Raw genomic sequence first — 24,899 nt, 5'->3', positions numbered from 1 at the left:
CAGGAGGTCATTTCAAACTCTGAGCACCAGACATAATTGCAGGAAGTGAGGCTGAAAGTCCGAAGTCTTGTCAGACTTTTCCCTCATCCCCAACTCTGAGGGTGCAAAACAACCAGAATATTTGGGGTTTGAAAGATCTGGAGGGTGCTGGAGAGAGCAGAGACTGGAGATAATGTTGAGACCATAAAAACAGAAATCACCTTTTGATATCTTTGAAAGCTACTGATTAAACACAGAAAAGCCTGAAGAAACAGGGAAGGTTAGAAGACTATAACATTAGACTGAACTTCAGAGCGCCGAATGTCACTCCTGGTTTCACTGATCCATACTGGCTCCTGGTCCAGCAATACAGTTTAAAATTCTCAGCTGGTTTCTAAACTCGTGAGCAGGCACCTCCTCCCTTTCTCAGATCACAACCTTAAAATCTGAGCTCCTCCAATTCTGCTCTGTGGCTTCTCCCCAGTTTCCATAGTTCCACCATCTGTGGGCCTAAGGTCCGGAACCCCTTCCCTTAATAGTCATTTCTCACACAAGCCTCCTTCAAAAGATTACCAACGAGCAGGCATTTGGCTACTTGCTGTGACATCTCCTTTAGTTTGGACAAATATTTTGCATTGTTAGCAGCACCATACAAAATGCCTAATAGAATTAGAGTCGAGTAATACCACACAGAAAATCAACCCTTTGGCTCAACTCCTCCATGCCAACCACGTTTCCCAAATTCAACTAGTTCCATTTATACAGTTAGCGTTAAACAGAGTTATACAGCATGGGCACAGACCTTATTGGTCCAACTTGTCCATGCCAACCAGATATCCTAAACTGATCTAGTCCCGTTTGCCAGCCTTTGACCTGTATCCCTCCAAACCCTTCCTATTCATGTACTCATCCAGATTTGCTTTGTTTGTCCCATATCTCCCTCAACCTTTCCTATCCATTTCACTGTCCAAATGTCTTTTGAATGTTCTAGTTGTACTCCCTTCTGGTAGTTTGCTCCATACATGCACCACCCTGTGAGAAAACACTGCCCTTCAGGCCCCTTTTAAATCTTTCCCCTCTAACCTTAAACTTATCCACCTCTGGTTTTGGCTTCCCCTATCCTGGGGAAAAGGGCCTCAGCCATTCACCTTATCTATGACCCTTATGATTTTATAACCCTCAGTGTCCTACACTTCAGGGAAGTTGTCACAGCCAGTCCACACTCTCCCAGTAACTGGAATGAAGTGGAGTGCAGACGTGGATCAGACAGTCCTGTTTAGGGAAGAGGGCAAGCACCAAAACAGGAAAACGCCCCCACAATCGTCACTTCTAACTAACTGCGTAACTGGATCTTGTCACAAGACAATACTAACTAGAGACTGGAGCATTATCCGTCAATCCTACATTTCCCTCCGAAGAGCTGAACTTGCTTCCTTCAGGCCTGAGATCCATAATTCAGAAATTTATGACATCTGATACTTTCACTGTTCCTGATCAACACTTTTGCCGTGAATTAAATTCATTAACTTTGAATTCGAGCTTTCCGAGTTCGAGCTGGACCTGTGGCTCGTTACATTACTGAATCACAACTCGAGTATGTTACGGGATAGCAACTATATGCAAAAATCTGATTAAGAGAAGGACAACACAAATAAAGGGACCATCGCACAAACTAAAGAGATGTTACTGAGCCAGCCATCAAGTAAGGATACTACAAGAGGAGTCTGACACATTTTGCTTTAAACACAGACAGGAAGGCACAACGGAGCATTGTTTCCGGGCATAATCACTCACCTGCACAGGTCTGGCATCTTCCAGTTCTTTCAATGACACCTTGGCGAGGGTCCATCAGGCCACCCAACTTCGGCCGGCCTCCCTCTGTGGTCTCGGAGTACTTTATGCCTCCCTCAGTCACAGACATTCGTTTCTGGGAAGAGGCAGTAAAACAAAGTGAGAGGAATTCTCTAACTGCAGATTTACCACACAAAGAGGCCAGTTTCCTGCAGATGGTCCATGCAAGTCATCTTGCACACTCTCCATCACATTATCTTCATCTCACCCTGCCAGCATGCTCTCCTGTCCTTTTCTCCCTGGTTTATGCCATACCCAGGAATGCAAACTACTTCCATTTGATTTCTACATGAGCACCACCAGCTTGTATTGGTGTAATGTTTCCACCATAAAATTCCCCAAGGTGATTTACACAACTAACAAACAAAATTTGATACCAGCCCACGTAAGGAGATTAGCAAAGACGACCCAAAGGCTTAGTCAGAGGGACAGGAATTCAAGAGGGAAGCAAGCTCTGGGTAAATAAATTTGCCTTAAATCCTGATCAGATTTATTAGAACCAGCAAGGTCAAAGGTGTGGTTTTGTTCATTTGCTGTCCACAGGATCTTGCTGTGTAGCAAATGATTTTCTTTCATTGCAATAGATCCACACTCCAACTGTCAACACAAGCTACCTTGGCTAGCTGAATTGCATGGGCATCTGTTGTGGAAGGTCACAGAAGTCAACACAAGCTGGTTGAGGGAAGAAGGGCTACAGGCAAACAAGTGAATACAGTCAGAATGTAAATTTGCATTTAGGCCTCTGTGCCACCAGTGACAGCATCACCTAAGGGACAGGTACCTCCAAGCAGCATTGTGGCCTTTTGGATTAAGTGCTGGCTTGTAACCACTGCCACCTTTTTCAAAAATTCTCATCTGATAACTGCTCCTTTGGGCCATCAACCAACTGGTCATACAATCACCCATACCTAAGGCAGATTTTATCTCCCTAAGCTCATCTCTACACCTGTGATAGGGTTAGGGTTACATTACCATTGATCAGATTAAAAACAGACTGGAAAAGAAAGTTACCCAATTCTCTCCAATCTCATTACTGGCCAGTTGAAGTTTAAGAGGCTATGGGCCTGTGCTCAAAATACCAACTACACATTATATTAAATCAAAGTCTGGGTCAGGGATAGAGTGAGACATTTCAACACATCTACTTCTAGTGACAGAACTGCAAAGGTACAAGATCATGTGATTATTGCCTTTAAAGGGGTCTGAATAAATCGTCCTGCCAGGAAAGAGTGGGTTTTAAATGGAAAGCCCATTTTTGAAGAAGGGTCCTGATCCAAAACATCAGCTTTCCTGTTCCTCTGATGCTGCCTGGGCTGCTGTGTTCCTCCAGCTCCACACTTCTGACTCTAGCATCTGCAGTTCTCATACCTCCTACAGGCAACTCTGGCTCCAAGTCAGGACACATTGCCCTCAGATCTACTTCACAAACCAACTCAGAGCACATTCTTGTGCTCATTGTACTTAAGGGCCTTAGGGGTGTTGGGTTAGAAACCTCAATGATTAGCACCACCCACAGAATAGGTATGGTCAATTTGCACATTATGCCTACACCTGCTCAAAACAGCAGCCTAGCTGGCCTGTTCACCTTGTTCTCTCTAAAGTTCTCCCAATTTCCTTTGGAAACTTGCTAGCAAACCCATTTCCAACATCCATTCAAACAGGATGTTGAGTCACCTCCCTTCAGCTTCATGACTGGTAAGATTAGCACCCCCTCCACTTCCAACCCTGCAGCCAGTGGAAACAGTTTCTCCAGGTTTACTTTATCAAAGCTACTCATGATTTGAGCACATCTATTCAGTCTCCCTTGGGCTTCTCTGTTCAATCCCAGCTCTGCAACCACTCAATGAAGTTACTCATCACTGGGAGGGGCATTTGGTAAACTTCTGCAGCCTCAAAACAGAGCCAACTAACATGGAGTGAGCTATGACTCACTGGGTAGGGATCTGAAAGGCAGAAGACATGCAGGAAGTTAATTGGATGGCATGGATGAAACCCATTTGCCACCTCAAACCAAATAACTTTTTTGCAAACATTGTGGCCAGGGAAGATCATGAATTTAAAGGTAAGTTAGGCTTAATTACAAATGGCTGTATTAAAGCAGTCTACCGCTATCATTAAAGCTGGTCACCACTATACGGTGAAAGTTCCAGGCAGATTCTTAACTTGTGTAGAGCTGGGTTTTTACTTTGGGGGAATAAGTCGCAGGGCTGTGGGATCAGAGGGATTAATGTGAGGAGTTGTCACGAGAAGCTGACAATGATCAACTATGCTGCAAAGTTTAATAAACGCTGCACTGGCAACATCTCAAATTGCATAAAAAGCATTTACTACAAAATAACAGAACGCAAACCGAGCTTGGAGGTTTTGCAAGTTTACAGCCAAGCTTCTACTGCCCGTATCTATGGCAGCATCTTCCCAACACCCACTTCTCCCCTTCACAGGCCTCGGTTAGGCTGTGGCCCATCAAGATCTCAACTTTAAAATGGTCATCTGCTTCCACCATCACTAACAGCCCCAGCCACTACACAGTGGGAATCCATTCTCCAAATTCCATCACTCCACCATTGGCAACAATGTCCTCAACTGTCTGAGCTCTGAAATTCCTCCCTAAACATCTAAAACCCAACTGGTCAATGTGCTGAGAGATAACAAGGTGTAGAGTTGGAGGAACACAGCAGGCAAAGCAGAGGAGGAAGGCTGACGTTTCAGGCCTAAACCCTTCTTCAGAAGAGTGTTCTATGAACTGAATTTCAACTGAGATTCATTCCAGAATGATGGCTGTAGTATTTCCATAATGCATTTTGCATGTAGTAGATATGGGAACCAATCAGCACTTTCAGAAGGCTGGATACAAAGAACAGTTGCTGATTATCCTGCACTATTGCCCTGAGTATGGAGAGCTAAGCTGGAGTGAGGGAAAATGTGCACTCCACTTTAATGGATTCTGTCCAACAACAACCATAAAGGGTTATTGTTCTGAAACTAGCAATGGTGCAGGTAAGAAGAGGGAAAAATAAAACAATTACAACATAAAAAGTCCAATTAGCAATTTCTGCTTTATTATAAAATATTGCTTCACAAACTCAATTATACAATCATGTTAATATGCCCCATGAAGAACAGATCTTTGTGCATTTACCACACTTCATACTCAGCAGCCATGACGAACATTCCCAGAATACCTCAAGCAGGACAAGCATCAATCCATAACTGTTGCTTGGATTTCAGCAGGTTTGGGTCTGGCTTGTACACCAATCGAACTGAGCTGTGCAACTCTATGTATTATTCTTGCCCACATCCCTGGTGTCAGGATTGTACTGGGACTGTACAAGACTCAAGAGAGGCACACAGATAGGAGGAGGTCCAAGATACCAGGTGCAATTGAGGGCGCATTGCAACATGTTAAAACCACAAAGCAGTCTTTCATTATACACTCTACATCAATATACAGCTGTTGATAACATTCCAAACTTTCCCTGCTAAACTGCAGCACACACATTTCCAGTCTTCTGATTACTGTTGAAACACCATTTCAGACACTCGCAGGCAGCAGTGGAAGGTCCAAGGTGGAGGATTAGATCACCCTGCAGAACACTGGATGCCGTTGTGGTGGAACCCCATTTGTGGTCATTAAAAGGGGGAAATGAAAGGTCAGGATGGAAAAACAAAGCATTTTACTCAACACTTTCAAAATTCCAAGCAACTTCAAAAGAAACGTTGAGATTATCCAACTGGAAGAGCACTGTCTGCAATTCAGGCAGGAGTCTGCTCCAACACTCAATTAGGTCATGTTGGCACCTACCAGTCAGGTTTCTATAATCCTTGAAAGATCACAAAAAGAACGCAGGTAAAAGGACAGCAAGGTTTGTAGCAAGTCTAAAAACCATCTAACTCCAGCCGACATCTTCACTGCTTCAACGAGGAACAGGCACCGTCTACAGAGAACAAGGTGTTGAGCTGGGTGAACACAGCAGGCCAAGCAGCATCGGGGAGCAGGAAAGCTGACGTTTTGGGCCAAGACCCTCCAGCATCTGCAGTTCCTATTATCTTGGGTACCATCTACATCCGGTTTTCTGGATTGAAATGGCAACTATGATTGAAGCTGGTTTTACGGCTTGATTCGTAGTACATTACAGAAAAAGGTGGGTGACTGAAACTAGAACTTAGGTGGAATCAGCTTGTTGCACCAAAAGGAGAGAAAATTATACAGTCTGCCAGCAAACACAGCTTACTTGACTTCAAGAACTGGGCCCAGAGGGCTTTGTGTGGTATTAATGTGGTTGGGGGGGGGGGGGGGGGTGCGGAAAACAATATTTTGTGGCATTATAAGTTAACACTAACATGGAAAAACTTAGTGAGCACTTTCATAGGCCAAGTTCAAGTGAAATAGGAAATGCTCAAAAACTCAACAGGTCAGGCTGCATCTGTGGAGAGAAAGGGTTAAAAATTTCAGGTCATGTCCTATCAGAACAGCAGCATCTAAATTAATAATAGCTTGCAGATTGATTGCTTTTAAAAACTGGGAGAGATATTCTGAAAAGGTGGGTTAAGAATGAGACTCTTTGCATAATATCTTTAACTATTTAAAAACAAAAACCCTTCTGTGACACAATAACTGAATTCCACAAGTCTGGGCAATAATTCATGGGCTCAATAAAAAGAACATTCGCTGGTCCAAGACAACATCCCTTTAAACCTGCTATGAAAGGGGGATTATACAACTGGATGGGTGAAGTGTACAAGGCGCCACTTTCTCCAGAAGTTTAAAAAACCAGCACTGAACTGGCAACAGTCCAAAACCATGCCACATGTAAAGCTGAGCACTATAGTGAAAAGAAGGTCTAGAAGAAATCGGGGGGGGGGGGGGGGGGGGGGGGGAGGAAAGAATGAGGAGAGAAGGGGGAAGGTGGCACAACTGAGGAAAAGGCAGAAAGACAACAACAAGAGGGAAGGCATTCAGTACAAAAAGGCACTTCAAACATCAGTTATAGCCCAAGAGTGATCCAGGGAATAGCTTGAACATGCAAACCACAATCTACTTAAAAGTCTCAAATATAAAAACATAAAAGCTGTAAAATGCATGCAAACCCTTGGTCTGAATTATCTATGGAAAGGAATTAAGAGGAAAACTAGAAGCCAAGGCTTCCTACCCTACTTAGTAAAGCATATTACACAAATTAAAACAAAAAACACAAATGCAATTAGTTAGCAGTCGTAATTTGAATTTTAAAAGAAATTACAATTCAAAAGGAATAGAAAGAGTCTTTAGAATTCCCTCTTTGCACCTTTAACAAGGGAGAAAGCAAACCCAGTACATACCATCTCATCTGGACTGAGGATGCCAAACTGGACCCTTCTGATGGTGCGCAGTGGGCATGCGCTGTCTCCGGAAGGAGGTCCTTGCATGGTTCAAACTCCCAGAAGCCAAGCGACGTCTCGTCAGGGGTGGAGGGAGAGGGAAATAAAACCTTATATTTTTTAAAAACGATAACTATTAAAAACCCCTAGTCTCGGAGACGAAACAGGCACAATCGCACCGGCAAGCCTTCCCAACTGTAGGCTAGCCTTTGAGGTGACTAGCCTGCCCCGGCAACAGTTTGTCACCGTCCCGAATTTTCCCTTCTGCTCCGGGTGCGCTCAAAGCGCATCTGAAGGCTGCGGCGCTTGTGCGGCGCTTTATATAGATTTCAGGCGGCCGCGGGGTTACCTTCCCCGGTACCGCACGGGCTCGAACGCCGGCGTATGGAAATATGTCGGCCCGGACGCCGGCGATTGGTCGGGCTCGTCGCATCTCATTAATCATCGGGAGCCCGCCCCCTTCACGGGAGGGAAGGAGCCGTGACGGAAAGACCCGAGCGCTGCCGAAGTTTTTTGTCGACCTAGAGAGAGAGTGCGAGAGAGACAGCGAGTGTGCGCCTGGTGGCTCGAGCTGCTTGGATGCGTTTGTGGAGCCTGAGGCCTAGGCCGCGTTTGCTCTCGCCGGGGCCTTTTCCTCACTCGGTCACCCGATCCAACCCATGGATCCCACCCTTCCGCTGCTCAGTCTCCCCGCCCGAAGTCGACCTGTTCCTTCCCGCCCAACCTCCCCAAAACGTCGCCGTCGGAGGGGAAAAAATCCGGTGCCTCAGCGAAGCCTCGGCCTGGCGTAAAGAGGCGCCCCGGGCCGGACCGTCGATGAAGTGGCGAGGCGCCGCTAGGAAAACCCGCTGGAAGCCTCGACCCGAGGCCTGACTGGAGGAGGTGGGGGAAGGTGGTGGGATGCCGAGCACCGGGGTGGGGGGAGAGTGTGAGTTGGGGGGGGTGTGGGGTGGCGAAGCGCACCTACCGCCACTTTGTAAGTGGCTGCGCTTTGTTTGTTTGTTTGCCTTTGTGCGGAGTTAGTTTCGGATTTTAAAAAAAAATTGGAGAGACATTTTGTGGAAATGTTCCTGAGCGAGTCCTTCCCTCCCTCCGGCTCTTGTACGTTAAACGAGAAAATGGAGGCGAGTTATTTCAGAGGCAGCTCCTGAAGAAACAATGAACTTGGTCCATCCGCCACCCCCCACCCAACTCTTGTTTTTAATATGACAGTTAATTTCTTTCTTTTAAAAAATATATAAGATCAGTTTAGTCACCCATTTCCTCTTCTGTATTTTTTAAAAATGTCACCCCCACTACCGCCCTACTAACCTAAAAAAAAGCCAAATATTTCCAGGCAAAGTGTGTCGTAATAGTTTTTCCCTTCAGTGTTCAAACTGTCAAAACAAAAACACTTCTAAAAATGTTCTTCTTTTTCTTCAATTATTCTTTCCAACCACGTTTATCTGAAAACAAAATGACCGTTAACATCTTCTCAAAGTATTTGTTGAGGATGAAGGCTCAAACCTGAGGCTTCAAACCTACCAAGGTTAGTTTGAAAACAAAAATCTCTTTGCCACAAAATCAGCTCTTCTGTTGTCAGGAGTGCCCACACTTGACACTGTGCGTGTAACTTGTCCTACAACGTAATCTCCCATGCTTGTGTTTTTTAAAACCAAGAAAGTTAATATGTTTCTCTCTCGCTCTCTTATATGGTTGAATAGTTTAAGGCCATTACAAGTTTGCGCTTTCAATTTCTTCCTCTTAGAGTAACCTTTCCTGTTCTGCTGTATATGTTTTATTTTTTGACATCTTATTTAACAGAGCACAGTGCCAGAGGTGTAAGGCACGGTCAGTATTTCTGAGGAAGGGCCATCTGGCCTGAAATGTTAACTCTGATTTCTCTCCACAGACCTGCTGAGTGTTTTCTATTTTTGTTGCATTTTTTCAGGGAGACTGAATTAGGACCGCTGTGTTGTTAGAATCCCTCTTGTATCGTCGTTCCAGGGTGTTTGGGGAGCTGTTGGCCTCGTTTTTAGCTCTGGTGAACACTTCAGTTCGGTGCTGAGGGAGTTCTGCAGTGCCAGAGATGCCAGTTTCAGGTGAGACTTGAACCAATGTCTTGCCTGCCTTCGTTAAACATTAAAGATCCCATCATGACTGGAGTCATAGAGATGTACAGCATGGAAACAGACCATGGATGTATCTATGAAGATGGAAAAGAGAGAACCAGTGGATGTAGTGTACCTGGACTTTGAGAAAGCCTTTGATAAAGTCCCGCATAGGAGATTGGTGAACAAAATTAGGGCACATGGTATTGGGGGCAAAATACTGAGTTAGATTGAAAATTGTCTGGCTGACAGGAAGCAAATAGTAGTGATAAACGGGTCCCTTTCGGAATGGCAGGCAGTGACCAAGTGGGGTACCACAAGGTTCGGTGCTGGGACCGCAGTTGTTTACGATATATATTAATGATATAGACGAAGGCATTAAAAGTAATATTAGCAAATTTGATGACACAAAGCTGGGTGTGAAATGTGAGGAGGATGTTATGAAAATACAGGGTGATGTGGACAGATGCATGGCAGATGCAGCTTAATGTGGATAAATGTGTGGTTATACACTTTGGTGGCAAGAACAGCAAGGCAGGTTACTATCTCAATGGAGTCAAGTTAGGTAAAGGGGAAGTACAACGAGATCTAGGTGTTCTTGTACATCAGTCAATGAAAGCAAGCATGCAGGTACAGCAAGCAGTGAAGAAAGCTAATAGCATGCTGGCCTTCATAATAAGGAATTGAGTATAGGAGCAAAGAGTCCTTCTGCAGCTGTACAGGGCCCTATTGAGACCGCACCTGGAGTATTGTGTGCAGTTTTGGTCTCCAAATTTGAGGAAGGACATTCTTGCTATTGAGGGAGTGCAGCGTAGGTTCACGAGGTCAATTCCCGGAATGGCGGGACTATCATATGTTGAAAGATTGGAGCGACCGGGCTTGTATATACTTGAGTTTAGAAGGATGAGAGGGCTTGTATATACTTGAGTTTAGAAGGATGAGAGGGTATCTGATTGAGACGTACAAGATTATTAAGTGATTGGACACTCTGGAGGCAGGAAGCATGTTTTTGCTGATGGGTGAGTCCAGAACCAGAGGACACAGTTTAAAAATAAGGGGCAGGCCATTTAGAACAGAGTTGAGGAAAATCTTCTTCACCCAGAGAGTGGTGGATATATGGAATGCTCTGCCCCAGAAGGCAGTGGAGGCCAAGTCTCTGGATACTTTCAAGAAAGAGATGGATAGAACTCTTAAAGATAGTGGAATCAGGGGTTATGGGGATAAGGCAGGAACAGGATACTGATTGTGGATGATCAGCCATGATCATAATGAATGGTGGTGCTGGCTTGAAGGGCCGAATGGCCTACTCCAGCACCTATTATCTATTGACCAGCTCATTTCATGCATGCATTGTGCCCTGCATTAACACGTCACCCTTAAGCCCCTTTTAAATTTTACCCCCCTCAACTTAAACCTGTGCCCCTCTAGTTTTGGACTCCCCTACCCTGGGGAAAAGACCTTGGCTAGTCAGTGCTGAGGGAGTGCCAGAGATGCTGCTTTCAGATGAGATCTCAAACCAAAGTCTTCTTGTGAATATTAAAGATTCCGTCATGCCTATTCAGAGAAGAATGCGGGAGTTCTCCCTGGGGCCAATATTTATCTCCCAACCAATGTTACAAAAAATGCATGGCATGCTTATTATCTTGTTTGTGGGAGTTTGCTACGTGAAAATTGGTTTCCTGCGTTATGATAGTGACAGCTTTTGTAAAGGTTTTCAGTGGCTATATAACGCTATGGGTTGTGCTGCGGTGACATAAGTTACTAGTGAATCGGAAGCCTGTCTTTTGATACCTTTATCCAGATTTGGAGTGTTCGGTCAGCAAGTTAAGTGTTGTCATGTTGTGCTAGCTACAGGATATTAAACCTAGGCAGAGTCAACATGGTTTTGTGAAAAAGAAATCATATTTGTCTAACTTACTTGAGCCTTTTGAGGAAGCAGCAAGCAAGTGCGGTACTGGGATTTCCTGGATGCATATGATGTAACACCTTGTCAAAGGTTACTGTGCAAAATAACAATTCAAGGTGTAGGGATTAACACATTACAACTGATGGATGATTGGTTAGCTACAACAAAGCTGAGTAATGATAAATAGGTCATTTTTTAGTTTGGTAGGACGTTACAAATGCTGCTGGTGCCTTTACGTATCACAGTTTGTATTAATAATTTGGATGAAGGTACCCAGTGTATTTTTGCTAAATTTGCTGATGGTACAGCATTAAATAAAGTGAGTTGTGAAGAGGACATAGTGTCTGAAAAGGGATACAGAAGGCATTGACACATGGAGAATAATGTGGGGAAATGTGTCCACTTTTGTCAGGATGAATAGAATGACAACATATCTCACTATCTCCTTTTGAATGATGTCTGATGTATAGAGAGATCTAGGTCTCCTGGAACCTGAGTCACAACCTTAGTGCACAAGTTAAGTAATTAGAAGGCAAATACAATGTTGGCATTCTGCAAGGAGAGTGGAATATAAACATACAAATGGCTTTTTTTCATTCTACAGTGCGTTGGTGAGGTCACATCTGGGATAGTATGTACAGTTTTGGTTTCCTTTTCTTTAAAAAGGATATAAATGCTGTCCGAAGAAGGATCACTTGATTGATAACTGGGAGAAGAGGTGATCTTGTGAATGTATCTGTAAACATTCAGGAGCATGAGGCTTTCTGACCGAAACATTGAAGATCCTGAGGGAACATGAATGCCAAAAGGATGTTTTCACTTGTGGAAGGACAGAATCAAGGAGACGGTTTGCAAATAAGAGGGGTTCTTTTGAGTTTGAGGTAAGTGGAACATTTTTTTCCCTCCGTGGGTCATGAGTCTTTTTAATTCTCCTTCCTCAACAGCGGAGAAACTGGAATCATTGAATACTTTTAAGCAAGTGGTAGTTAGATAATTGATCAACAAAGAAGTTGCAAGTTCTTGGGGATTGATGGGAGTTTGAGTTGAGACCGCAATCGGATCAGATGTTCTAGGCTAGAAATTTATTTCCTTCCCTTATTGCCCAGAGCATAGTTAGGAATCAATCATATTGAATGTGGGTCCAGAGTTACAGAGGCCAATGCAGGCTAGGCTGGTAGATTTCTTTCCCCAAGAACTTTAGTGAATCAAGTGGGTTCTTACAATAGTTGGAGGTAGTTATAGGGTCTTGTTAGATTAGCCTATTAACTGTCCAGTTCTGGTCGACCTATTTTAAGGATATTATTAAGCTGAAGAGGCTCGGAAAAGGTTTACTAGGGGATTGCTAGGAATGGAAGCTTTGAGTTATAAGGAGAGGCTGGATAGGTTGGGACTTTTCTTTTCATCGCAGCATAGGAGGTTGAGCGGTGACCTTACAAGGTTAATAAAATGATGAGCAGTGCAGATAAGGTGAATGGCAGGTGCCTTTTCCCTTGTGTGTGGGATTTCGAGACTAGTGGGTATGTTTTTAAGGTGAGAGGAGAGAGATTCGACAAGGATTTGAGTGGCAACTTTTACACAGTGTGGTTTATGTTTGGAATGAACTTCCAGCGGTGAGCGTACAGTTACGACGTTTAAAAGACATGTAGATAAGCACATGAATATGAAAGGTTTAGAGAGTTATGGGCCAAGTGCAGGCATGTGGGACAAGTTTATTTTGGCATGGCCCAGGTGGACTGAAGGGTCTGTTTCTGTGCCATATGACTCTGAATTAAAATTTTACTATCTGCTGTGGTGAGATTCAGTCTCCATGTTCACAGAACATCAGCCTGGGTCCGTTGACATCACCACTATGCCACTGCCTTTCGTAAATGGTTTATTCCTGCTGCTTTTGTTTGTGTGTCAGAGGCAAACACATAAAATGGTTCCACTGATAGGAAAGGGAGGTTGGCGCGGTCTTAAAATTATTTCTGGAGCCTTAGGAAAGATGGTTAAAGATGTTAGAAGTATGGAACTTTCTCCCATGCTCATTGGTTTGCCAGTTCAGTTGATCATTTTAAATCTGAGATTTTAATTAGCCATGGGTGTAATTACAACCAAGGTAGAGATAGGATACAGAATTAGAAATGATCTTGGTGCATGCCAGAGCAGGATCCCACTAAATGGTCACCTCTGTTGCTGAAAAGCCAGGTCACGTTATTGTTAGAAATAATTTCAGTGATTACTGCAAACACGAAGGAGATGATGCTGGAAATTTCACAGTTCGTTTAACAAAATTAGAAGAGAATAAATACATTCGTTTTTGAGATGATGGCCTATTGTCGATCCTTACATTCACTCTGATTGGATGTTCCCAATAATTTTGATTTCTGTTGTCGCTGGCTGATGATGATATCAGCGGTTACAGAAATTGTTTCTGAAACCTCAGCCACAGATGTTTGAAGTGTATAGGATACATCCGTGGGGAAAACAGCTACCACCTTTCCCGACTCTCAAAACCGCGCGTGTAATGAGATCAAGCTTACTCATGGGACTGAGCTGTTTTTGATGAGGCCTTTGTTCTAAGTGCCTGTAGTGGCTGGATCATGGATGCGTTAGAAATCGTGAGAAAGGAAGGTGAACACGTTTGATTGCTCACAACAAAAACAAAGTTGCTGGAGAAGCTCAGCAGGTCTGGCAGCATCTGTGAAGAAAAAAACAGTTAACACTTTGGGTCTGGTGGCTGGGAAAACATCAGTTTATATGCAGAAAATAGGGAGATGGGTGGGTTAGGGAGTAAATGGTAAGACAGAGCCCAAAGAGAGAGAAAGACAGTTGAACAGACAAAGGAGTTGCTAACGATCAGGCTGGGAGGGTGAATAGTTGTTAATGGAGACTGTTAGTGACTAACAACAGGGGGGTGTGTAATAAGATATGTAGTAACAAGGCCTGGTGTGTGCGGTAGGGGCTGGGACATGGGGGGAGTTTAGGCCCTTAAATTATTGAACTCAGTATTAAGTCTGGAGGGCAGTAGGTCCCCCAAGTGGAAAGTGAGGTGTTGTTCCTCCAGCTCATGTTGGACTTCGCTGGAACACTGCAGCAAGATTGCAGCTGTTTGCATTCTGCTCATTTCATCGAAGGTCAGAAACGCAGCAGTCTCTTTGAAAGCTATTGCCCCCAAGTACGGTTGTGCCCCTCCCCCAAGCAAAGACTACTGCAGGATGGAAGGTAGATATGCTCCAAAGATTTTCAGTTTCGTGAGGTAGGCAGAAGGTTGGCTACAACTCTGCTCCACAGACACTTGCCCCATGACGTAGTGGCACTAAAATTTGACACTTGAGACAGGTTAGCCAATGAATGAAGGAACTGCCCTTTGGCACTGGTATGTAGCACCGTAACTAGTTGTCACTTGGCAACTGGTGCCAAAGCTGGGCAAAACCAGACTGTCCACGACAGTAGCCAAAAATATCACTCCACCTGCGGCAGAACCTGCCACACATCTGCTCCAATACGCTGTATACAGACAGCACAATACCCCCCCCCCAAAAAAAAACATGGATGGTAGGATGATGACATTGTTTTAAAATAGACATACTGGAGAATGCATACTGGATTTATAACAGCTTTTAATAGTCCTGGCTGTAGCTTTGCACAATATTTTTTTTAAAAAAAGGCTTTTGGCCTTATAGCTAAACAACTTGAATCATTCTGATGATGGATGAGGAGAGGCTAGTCGGGAAGAGGACTAGATAAATGGCCTCACTGCTGTTTCCCTTTTAGTGATTGTTCTGTTCTTGCTGATGGAGTTGAGGTCTGTAGGAATGTTATGATTCATGCATTCTTTTGGGAGAGTTCAGTTCCGAAAATAGATCCCAGTTGAGGAAGCAGCATCTTTTTGGCTTTCTAGTAACCCCACCACCATGTCCTGAAAACAGACAGATTTGCGTCTCCTGTGCCCAGCGGGGTCTTGTTTTTCCTCTGCTCTCACACACTTTGAGGTCCTCTTTCAAACCTGTTGAGGCTGAGAACTCTCAAGTTTCTCCTATTTTCATTTGATTTTCAGGTCTGTCAGTCTTCTTTTTCATAGAATCCCAACAGTGTAGAAACAGGCTATTCAGCCCATTGAGTCCACACCGCCCTCCGAAGAGCGTGCCACCTGGATCCAGCCCCCTCCCCTATCCCTGTAACCCTGTATTTCCCATGGCTAACCCACCCTAACCTGCACATCCCTGGACACAATGGGATAATTTATCGCGGTCAATCCGCCCTAACCTGCACATCTTTGGTCTGTGGGAGGAAACTGGAACACCTGGAGGAAGCCCACAGACACAGGGAGAATGTGCAAACGCTACACAAACAGTCTCCCGAGGCTGGGGTTGTACCTGGGTCCCTGGTGCTGTGAGGCAGCAGCGCTAAGCAGTGAGCCACCGTGGGTTCAAATTTTTTGCCTTTGTGTTATGCGAAACTGCTCTTGTCCCACAGGTGTACTTTGGCTTCAGCTGAGCTTCCCCAGGTGAGGGTCAGTAGCTGAAATTTTGGGGTTTTAAGCTACAAAACATTGTTGGCTGATGTGGAGCTCTGCTGCTTCCTGCCCTTCCGACCATCCCACTCTGTGCTCACTGAGGGGCCACAAACAATTCCCAACCCTAAATGAAGTCATGGTGGAAGAGGTTTGATAAGCACTGGGCTAAAGCATTGTATCAATAAAAGAAATCAACTATTTTCCCAATGTCATCTGTTATCACAAGGCATTTTTAGACGAATTGTATTGTCAACTAGAACTAGTTGAAAATCCATTGTTCCTTTCCAGCTGTAATGATGTTGAGAGCTGGATTTTCTTTCTTGTTCCATTGTGCAATAATGCACAGCTGGTATAACTGCAGTCATAGCACACTGGTCCCCATTCTTTTCCGGCGGTCTCTTCATTCCCTAAGTACTAATAAATCTAAATTATCTTAATGTTGAATGTAGTCAGCAGCTGAGCATGGCAACTGTCTGGTTTGAGAATTCCACGTAGTTGTAGCATCTTTTGATGACCCCTGGGTGCCCTGGTGGTTTGATACCGCAGATTGTTTTGTTCGGCTTGAGCAGACTATTGGGCCAGAAGTTTTGCGTCTGGTGTGAAAGTTGTCACCTTTTGACAGCACAGCATTCGCTTGGGTCAGCTTAGATGACCAGTTCGGTCTCCTGGAGTAGACTTGGGAACCGCTGATGGGGCATCGACTGGCTGACTGTCTCGATTTCAGTGCTCCCCTCACCCTCGCTCAGATGTGACTCTGAGACCAGAGAGACACTGTACTTGGCAAGGAGATCGGTGAGTAAGATGAGCATTTTTTTTTAAACTGAGCAAGTTATGGTAATCTGGAATACGCTGCCTACAAACATCCTTTGGCTGGGGAAGGGGTATGCTGGAAGCACAGATGGGGCAAATTGAATTGCTTTCTTAAGCATTGTGCTTGGACTCAGTGGGCTGACTGGTCTCCTGCTATGCTGTGTAATTTGATGGAAAGTGTCACTGGCACTAATGAGCACACAGTCCCATAACCACCAGCATTTGATTCTTCAGGATAGATTCCAAAAGCACCCACTGTCCCATGTGAACAATGGTTCTTTAATGTCATAGAGTCCTACAGCATGGAAACAGACCCTTCGGTCCAACTAGTCTGTGTTGACCATAATCCCAAACTAAACTAATCCTACCTGCCTGCTCCTGGTTCATATTCCTCCAAACCTTTCCTGTTCATGTACTCATCCAATTGTTTATAAACGTTGTAATGGTACCAGCGTCCACCACTTTCACGAGAAGTTCATTCCAGACGTGAACCACAGTCTGTGTCTTTGTTTTAAAAAACAAATGCCCCTTGTTGTGTGTATTTCTTTTAAATCTCTGTCCTCACACCTTAAAAAATGCCAGCCAGTCTTGAAGTGCCCAACCCCTGAGAAAAGACACTTGCCATTCACCCTGTCTATACCCCTCGTGGTTTTATAAACCATGCAGTGGAAAAAGGTTCCAGCCTCTCCCTATCAGTCAAATCTTCCGCTCCTGGCAACATCCTGATATATCTTTTCTGAACCCTCTGCAGCTTAATAATATCCTTCCTATAATAGATAGACCAGAGTTGCACACTGTATCACAGAAGAGGAGTGTCAATAAAGTCTCATTTGTACACACTGTTATCCTGGTACTGTTAAAACGTTGGATTTCGGGTTGGGACTTTGTAGGACTTTGGTTTCAGTTTCATTTCCTTTGAGTCTGTTTTCAGTTCTCCCTGGATGTGTTATGTACAGGGCTGTTCCTTCTAAATGAGCCTTGACTCTGCAACAGTGACCCTGCACCATGTACTTCGTCAAGACCACTTCTGGAATACTGCGTTCATTTCCAGTCTCCCTGCTTTAGGAGCGATGTTGTGAAACTTGAAAGGGTTCAGAAAAGATTTACAAGGATGTTGCCAGGGTTAGTGGGTTTGAGCTGTAGGGAGAGGGGGAATAGGCCAGTGCTTACTTACCTGCAGGTTTGGAGGCCGAGGGGCGAGAGGGGAAAGGTTTTGAAAGGGATCAAGAGGGGTAACTTTTTCACGCAGAGGGTGGTGCGTATATGGAATGAGTTGCCAGAGGAAGTGGTGGAGGCTGGTACAGTTACAGCATTTAAATGCATCTAGATGGGTACACGTGAGTAGGAAGGGTCTAGAGGGATAGAACATAGAACAGTACAGCACAGAACAGGCCCTTCAGCCCAGGATGTTGTGCCGACCATTGATCCTCATGAATGCACCCTCAAATTTCTGTGACCATATGCATGTCCAGCAGTGTCTTAAATGTCCCCAATGACCTTGCTTCCACAACTGCTGCTGGCAACGCATTCCATGCTCTCACAACTCTCTGTGTAAAGAACCCGCCTCTGACGTCCCCTCTATACTTTCCACCAACCAGCTTAAAACTATGACCCCCTTGTGTTAGCCATTTCTGCCCTGGGAAATAGTCTCTGGCTATCAACTCTATCTATGCCTCTCATTATCTTGTATACCTCAATTAGGTCCCCTCTCCACCTCCTTTTCTCCAATGAAAAAAGTCCGAGCTCAGTCAACCTCTCTTCATAAGATAAGCCCTCCAGTCCAGGCAGCATCCTAGTAAACCTCCTCTGAACCCTCTCCAAAGCATCCACATTATTCCTATAATAGGGCGACCAGAACTGGACGCAGTATTCCAAGTGCGGTCTAACCAAAGTTTTGTAGAGCTGCAACAAGATCTCACGACTCTTAAACTCAATCCCCCTGCTAATGAAAGCCAAAACACCATATGCTTTCTTAACAACCCTGTGCACTTGGGTGGCCATTTTAATGGATCTATGTGTCTGCATACCAAGATCCCTCTGTTCCTCCACACTGCCAAGAGTCCTATCCTTAATCCTGTACTCAGCTTTCAAATTCGACCTTCCAAAATGCATCACCTCGCATTTATCCAGGTTGAACTCCATCTGCCACCTCTCAGCCCATCTCTGCATCCTGTTAATGTCCCTCTGCAGCCTACAACAGCCCTCTATACTGTCAATGACACCTCCAACCTTTGTGTCGTCTGCAAACTTGCTGACCCATCCTTCAATCCCCTCATCCAAGTCATTAATAAAAATTACAAACAGTAGAGGCCCAAGGGCAGAGCCCTGTGGAACACCACTCACCACTGACTTCCAGGCAGAATATTTTCCTTCTACTACCACTCGCTGTCTTCTGTTGGCCAGCCAATTCTGTATCCAGACAGCTAAGTCCCCTGTATCCCATTCCTCCTGACCTTCTGAATGAGCCTACCATGGGGAACCTTATCAAATGCCTTGCTGAAGTCCATATACACCACATCCACAGCTCGACCCTCATCAACTTTTCTAGTCACATCCTCAAAGAACTCGAGAAGGTTTGTGAGGCATGACCTGCCTCTCTCAAAGCTGTGTTGACTGCATTTAATCAAGCCAAGCTGTTCCAGATGGTCATAAATCCTATCCCTCAGAATCCTTTCTAACACCTTGCAGACGACAGACGTGAGACTTACTGGTCTGTAATTGCTGGGGATTTCCCTATTTCCTTTCTTGAAGAGAGGAATTACATTTGCCTCTCTCCAGTCCTCAGGTACGACTCCAGTGGAGAGCGAGGATGCAAAGATCTTTGCAAGTGGCGAAGCAATTGCATTTCTCGCTTCCCAAAGCAGCTGAGGACAAATCTGGTCCGGGCCTGGCGACTTGTCAATCTTAATGTTTGACAAAAGTTTCAGCACATCAGCTTCCTCTATCTCTATCCATTCCAGCATGCACACCTGCTCTTCAAAGGTTTCATTCACTACAAAGGTCGTTGCTTTCGTAAAGACAGAAGCAAAAAACTCATTTAGGGCTTCCCCTACCTCCTCAGACTCCACACACAAGTTCCCTATGCTATCCCTGATCGGCCCTACTCTTTCTTTGACCATTCTCTTATTCCTCACATAAGTGTAAAATGCCTTTGTGTTCTCCCTAATCCGTTCTGCCAAGCCTTTCTTGTGCCCCCTCCTGGCTCTCCTCAGACCATTTTTGAGCTCCTTCCTCGCCTGCCTGTAATTCTCTAGAGCTGAGCTTGACCCTAGCTTCCTCCACCTTATGTAAGCTACCTTCTTCCTTTTGACGAGAAGCTCCACCGCTCTCGTCATCCAAGGTTCCTTTATCTTACCCCTTCTTGCCTGTCTCAGAGGGACATATTTATTCATCACTCGCAACAACTGTTCCTTAAACAGCCTCCACATGTCTATAGTGCCTTTACCATGGAACAATTGCTCCCAGTTGCTCCCAGTCCATGCTTCCTAACTCCTGTCTAATCGCATCATAGTTTCCTCTTCCCCAATTAAATATCCTCCCATTTTGCCTAATCCTCTCCTTCTCCATAGCTATGTAGAATGTGAGGCAGTTATGGTCACTATCACCAAAATGCTCTCCCGCCACAAGATCCAATACCTGCCCCGGCTCGTTTCCAAGCACCAAGTCTAGAATGGCCTCTCCCCTCGTCGGCCTGTCAACGTACTGAGTTAGGAAACCCTCCTGAGCACACCTTACAAAAACAGCTCCATTCAAATCTTCTGCTCGAAGGAGGTTCCAATCAATATTGGGAAAGTTAAAGTCACCCATTACAACAACCCTACTACATCCGCAATTTTCCAAAATTTCCCGACCTATGCTTTCTTCAATCTCCCTGCTGCTTTTGGGGGGCCTGTCGTAAACCCCTAACAAGGTGACTACTCCCTTGCTGTTCCTAATTTTCACCCACACTGCCTCAGTAGGCAGATCTTCCTCGACAAAGGAAGCTTCTGTAGCTGTGATACCCTCTCTGAATAGTAGTGCTACACCCCCTCCTCTTTTTCCCCCCTCCCTATTCTTTTTAAATGTTCTAAACCCTGGAACATCCAGCAACCATTCCTGCCCCTGAGAAACCCATGTCTCTGTTATGGCCACAACATCATAGCACCAGGTACTGATCCATGCTCTGAGTTAATCACTTTTATTCCTGATACTCCTTGCATTAAAGCAAACACATTTTAACCGATCCCTTGGTTCCTTCCCAGGAAAATCTTTCCCACTAGCTGGTCTACCTCTTGCTACTGCCTCACCTGCATCAACTCTCACCTCTGGTATACAGCTCAGGTTCCCACCCCCCTGCCATACTAGTTTAAACCCTCTCGAACTACTCGAGCAAACCTTCCACCCAGGACATTGGTCCCCTTCCAGTTCAGATGCAACCCGTCCTTCTTGTACAGGTCCCACCTTCCCCAGAACGCATCCCAATTATCTACATATCTGAAGCCCTCCCTCCTACACCAGCTGCGCAGCCACGTGTTAAGCTGCGCCTGCTCCCTGTTCCCTGCCTCGCTATCTCGTGGCACCGGTAGTAAACTAGAGAACACTACTCTGTTTGTCCTGCTTTGCAGCTTCCATCCTAACTCCCTGAAATCACTTTTTATATCCTCAATCCTTTTTCTGGCTATATCATTAGTGCCAATATGTAACACGATTTCTGGCTGTTCGCCCTCCCCTTTTAGAACCTTATACACCCGATCGGAGACGTCCCGGACCCTGGCACCAGGGAGGCAACATACCTTCAAAATAAACCACAAAATCTCCTGTCGATTCGCCTAACTATCGAGTCCCCTACCACGAGTACTTTTCTATTCTGCCCCCTTCCCTTCTTTGCCACAGTGTCAGGCTCAGTGCCAGAGAACTGACTACTATGGCTTTCCTCTGGTAGGTCATCCCCCCCAGCAGTATCCAAAACGGTATACTTATTGCTGAGGGGAATGTCCACAGGGGATCTCTGCACTGTCTGTCTGTCCCCTTTCCTCCCCCTAACTGTAATCCATCTATCCTTGTTCTGAGCCTTAGGAGTGACCAACTACTGGTAACTCCTCTTAATTACCCCCCTGCCTCCCGAATGATCCGTAGTTCATCCAGCTCCAGCTCCATTTCCCTAACACGGTTTTCAAGGAGCTGTAGTTGGGTGCACTTCCCGCAGATGTAGCCAGCGGAGACGTGTGCCACGTCTCCCAACTGCCACATTCTGCAGGAGGAGCAAGCAACTGCCCTAGCATCCATACCCCACTTATCTGAACACTCACTCAGTACTAAAGTAGAAAGCTTAGTTCAAGTTGCTATAAAATTAATAACAAACTTATATTCAACAGAGAAAGTTTAGAATGTACCTTACCTTATTAACTAGGTTAGAGGAGGAGGGTGGGTGGGAGACTCTACAGTTGTAGAGTCTCGGGTTTAGCCGCCTTGCTGATATATATGGTCACTGCTTTCCTTCCCGGCTGCCCCTCTGGTCCTCGTCACTTCCTCTGCTGCTCCAGCTTCTTCTGTGAAAGAGAAAACACCGCTGCCCGCTACCGGTAAGTAATTTTAAAAATAAACTGCTTTACCTTAGCTGCAGTCTTCCGGGTCCGTCTTACCTCCGCTGCTGCTCGCACTCAAAATCATGCATATGGGCCAAATGCTGGCAAATGGGATATCGGGTTGGCAGGGATGCGTTGGACCAAAGGGTCTGTTTCCATGCAGTACGTCTCCGTGACCTGCTTAAAACGGTGTTACCAGGCCAGAAGCCAATGCAAGGCAGTGAGCAGGAAGATGACTGGTGGATGAGATGTCAGACTGAGTGATATTTGAGGATTTTACTCGGTAGGCTGGCCAGGCAAAGGCTGAGATAGTCATATGTGGGGGTTGGGGGTGGTAGTTGGACAGGTGAGAGCCTCGGCAAGTGGACAAGTGGAAAGCACTGGCAGAGCAGCAACTTCACTTGAGCTCGGTGGGTGTTGTTTGACGAACCCGTGCTTTCCTCCAGTTGTCTGGACAATCGAGTGCCTTGCTGGGTCTATGTTAGGGCAGGGCAGTTTTAAAAAAAAAATCACAATGCTTTATTCTCTTGTTCTGTCTACCAGCCCACAAAGGATTAGTTTGCTGAATTCCCTTTCACAAATGGCCCCCGGTATGTGATGAACCTGTGCTGGTCCGGGGCCACAACCATGACTGCACTGTACCCAGAGAACAAAATGCTTTCTGTGGGCAGACAGCAACTTGGGGTGAGTACAGACAGTGTGATTATACTGCTGAGCGCTCACAGCTCAAACAGTCAGTGTTGTGAAATCTTTCCACCCACAGCCTCAACAGAACGAGAAATTCCAGTGAGAACACCCCTTGGCCAGTCTATCAGCTCACCACTTTACTTGGTGGAACCATTCCCAGCTTTGTGTAAGTTCAAATCAGGTTTTTTTTTGCGCATTTATGATCAGAAAGGGTAAGTGTTTCGTTGGTCTCATCGAGAAACGTGGTAATGAAGAGGCTTGTTTGCCCTGTACCCTTGCTGGCTGTTTAGAGTTATCTAATAATTTCAAAATTCCACTCTCTCAATTCTTCCTCTATTGTTATAGAGTCATACAGCTTGTTCCAGTGCAGAAGGCCATTCAGCCCATTGAGTTCACACTAGCTTTAAGGGAGCATTTTACTTGAAGCCTGTCTGCCTCAATTGCTCATTTGTACATTTCCTGTTTATATGTGACAGTATTTCACTTAGAATCATAGAGCTGGTCAGCACAGAAACAGACCTTTCGCTCTGACTCGCCCATGCCGAACAGATATCCTACGTTAATCTAGTTTCATTAGGCCCATATCCCTCTGAACCTCTCCTATTCACATACCCATCCAGATGCCTTTTAAATGTTGTCAATATACCAGCCTCCACCACTTCCTCTGGTGGCTCATTCCATACATGCACCACCCTCTGTGTGGAAAAAGTTACCCCTCGGGTTCCTTTTATATCTTTCCCCTCTCACCTTAAACCTATTCCCCTCTAGATTTGGACTCCCCCACTCTGGGGGAAAAGACCTTGAAATCCCCCACCCTAGGGAAAAGACATCTACCATTAACCTTATGTGAATCCCTCATAGAAGGTCACCTCTCAACCTCCTCCATGCCAGTGACAAAAGTGCCAATCGATCCACTCCGTCTTTAGTCCAACTGCTCCTTGCTGGTATTTATGCTTGATGAGCCTCCCCTCCCTCTCACCAGCTCTATCTCACCCTATCACCAGCTGATGATTCCTTCTCCAGTGTGTATTTATCTCGTTTCACCATAAATGCACCTACATGTTCAGCTTCACCACTCCCACTGAAAGCAAGTTCCACATTTTCCCCATTGCCCTGGAGCAAAGTTTAAGAATGATTTAGACAGATGCATGAACAGGCAACAAATAGAGAAATATGGACCATGTGCAGGTCAGTGATAATAAAATGTGAGGCTGGATGAACACAGCAGGCCAAGCAGCATCTCAGGAGCACAAAAGCTGACGTTTCGGGCCTAGACCCTTCATCAGAGAGGGGGATGGGGGGAGGGAACTGGAATAAATAGGGAGAGAGGGGGAGGCGGACCGAAGATGGAGAGTAAAGAAGATAGGTGGAGTTGCAATGGGAGAGAGATTCCCTGAGGTTGGTCCGGAGGGAGGAGGGTAACTTCTTCAGGTTAGGCATCCCTGGAAGAGGCTTCGCAGTGAGGTTAAAATAGTATCAGAGATAATGGGAACTGCAGGTCAGTGTGATGTGTTTAGAATGACACCACAGTTAGCCCAGGCATGGTAGGCTGATGGACCTGTTCCTGGACTGTTCTGTGTTCACTGGGTAAAGCCATTTCTCATTTAGATTTGTTAGTGATTGTCTGATACTGATGGTACTGTGTTCTCCTCTTCCTCCACAAGCAGAAACATCTTTTGTCAAGTGCTGGACCGTCAAATGTAATGTGTTTGGCCATTTTCAATAAACTTGAAATCTGAAAAACATCTGTGACTTTGCCTTATTCTGACAGCACTGACAACCCTGATGCAGAAAGGAATGATTGTCAGAGATCTATAGCCTCACCTTACCCCGGGCATATGGGCAGTGGCCAGGTTAGATTTCAAGTGCCCTTTCCAGCATTCTCAGGCCCAACATGGGGCTCTGTGGTCTGGTTCTAACTCATAAAGGCCTACTTGGAGCTCTGTGCTGTACAGTTTGGTTCTAATTCACAGGGGCCCAGCTCGGAGCTCTGCTGAAGAGATGTGCTATAACCAGAAGGGCCCCAGTCCGGAGCTGTGTGCTGTACGGTTTGGTTCTAATTCACAGGGGCCCAGCTCGGAGCTCTGCTGAAGAGATGTGCTATAACCAGAAGGGCCCCAGTCCGGAGCTGTGTGCTGTACGGTTTGGTTCTAATT

General features: G+C 45.4%; 1 protein-coding gene and 1 long non-coding RNA gene across 6 annotated transcripts in view; one reads left to right on the top strand and one right to left on the bottom strand.

Moving 5' to 3' along the window:
* Positions 1-7,467, bottom strand: part of polr2a (RNA polymerase II subunit A) — a 32,541-nt gene extending 25,074 nt beyond the window's left edge. Inside the window, exons 1-2 of the mRNA XM_048524161.2 lie at positions 7,150-7,467; positions 1,774-1,906 (exon numbers count right to left, since the gene is read on the bottom strand). Of these exons, the coding sequence (XP_048380118.1) occupies positions 1,774-1,906; positions 7,150-7,236 (220 nt within the window). The 5' untranslated portion in view covers positions 7,237-7,467. The remainder of the gene's footprint in view (positions 1-1,773; positions 1,907-7,149) is intronic.
* A 259-nt stretch (positions 7,468-7,726) lies between these two features.
* On the top strand, positions 7,727-24,433 carry LOC125448608 (uncharacterized). Of its 5 annotated transcripts, none has more exons than XR_007246751.2 (4): positions 7,727-8,070; positions 9,119-9,269; positions 11,789-12,065; positions 16,310-24,433. It is a non-coding gene; the product is annotated as an uncharacterized LOC125448608 (long non-coding RNA). The 5 variants fall into 5 exon arrangements; XR_007246750.2 differs by having other exon boundaries at positions 16,305-24,433; XR_009443439.1 differs by having other exon boundaries at positions 11,851-24,433.
* The last annotated feature ends 466 nt before the right edge of the window (positions 24,434-24,899 follow it).

The sequence above is a fragment of the Stegostoma tigrinum genome, chromosome 45 (assembly GCF_030684315.1).
Source record: "Stegostoma tigrinum isolate sSteTig4 chromosome 45, sSteTig4.hap1, whole genome shotgun sequence".
Taxonomy (NCBI): Eukaryota; Metazoa; Chordata; class Chondrichthyes; order Orectolobiformes; family Stegostomatidae; genus Stegostoma; species Stegostoma tigrinum.
The sequence above is the reverse complement of the archived record's forward strand: the minus strand, read 5'-3'. Positions and strand labels throughout refer to the sequence as shown.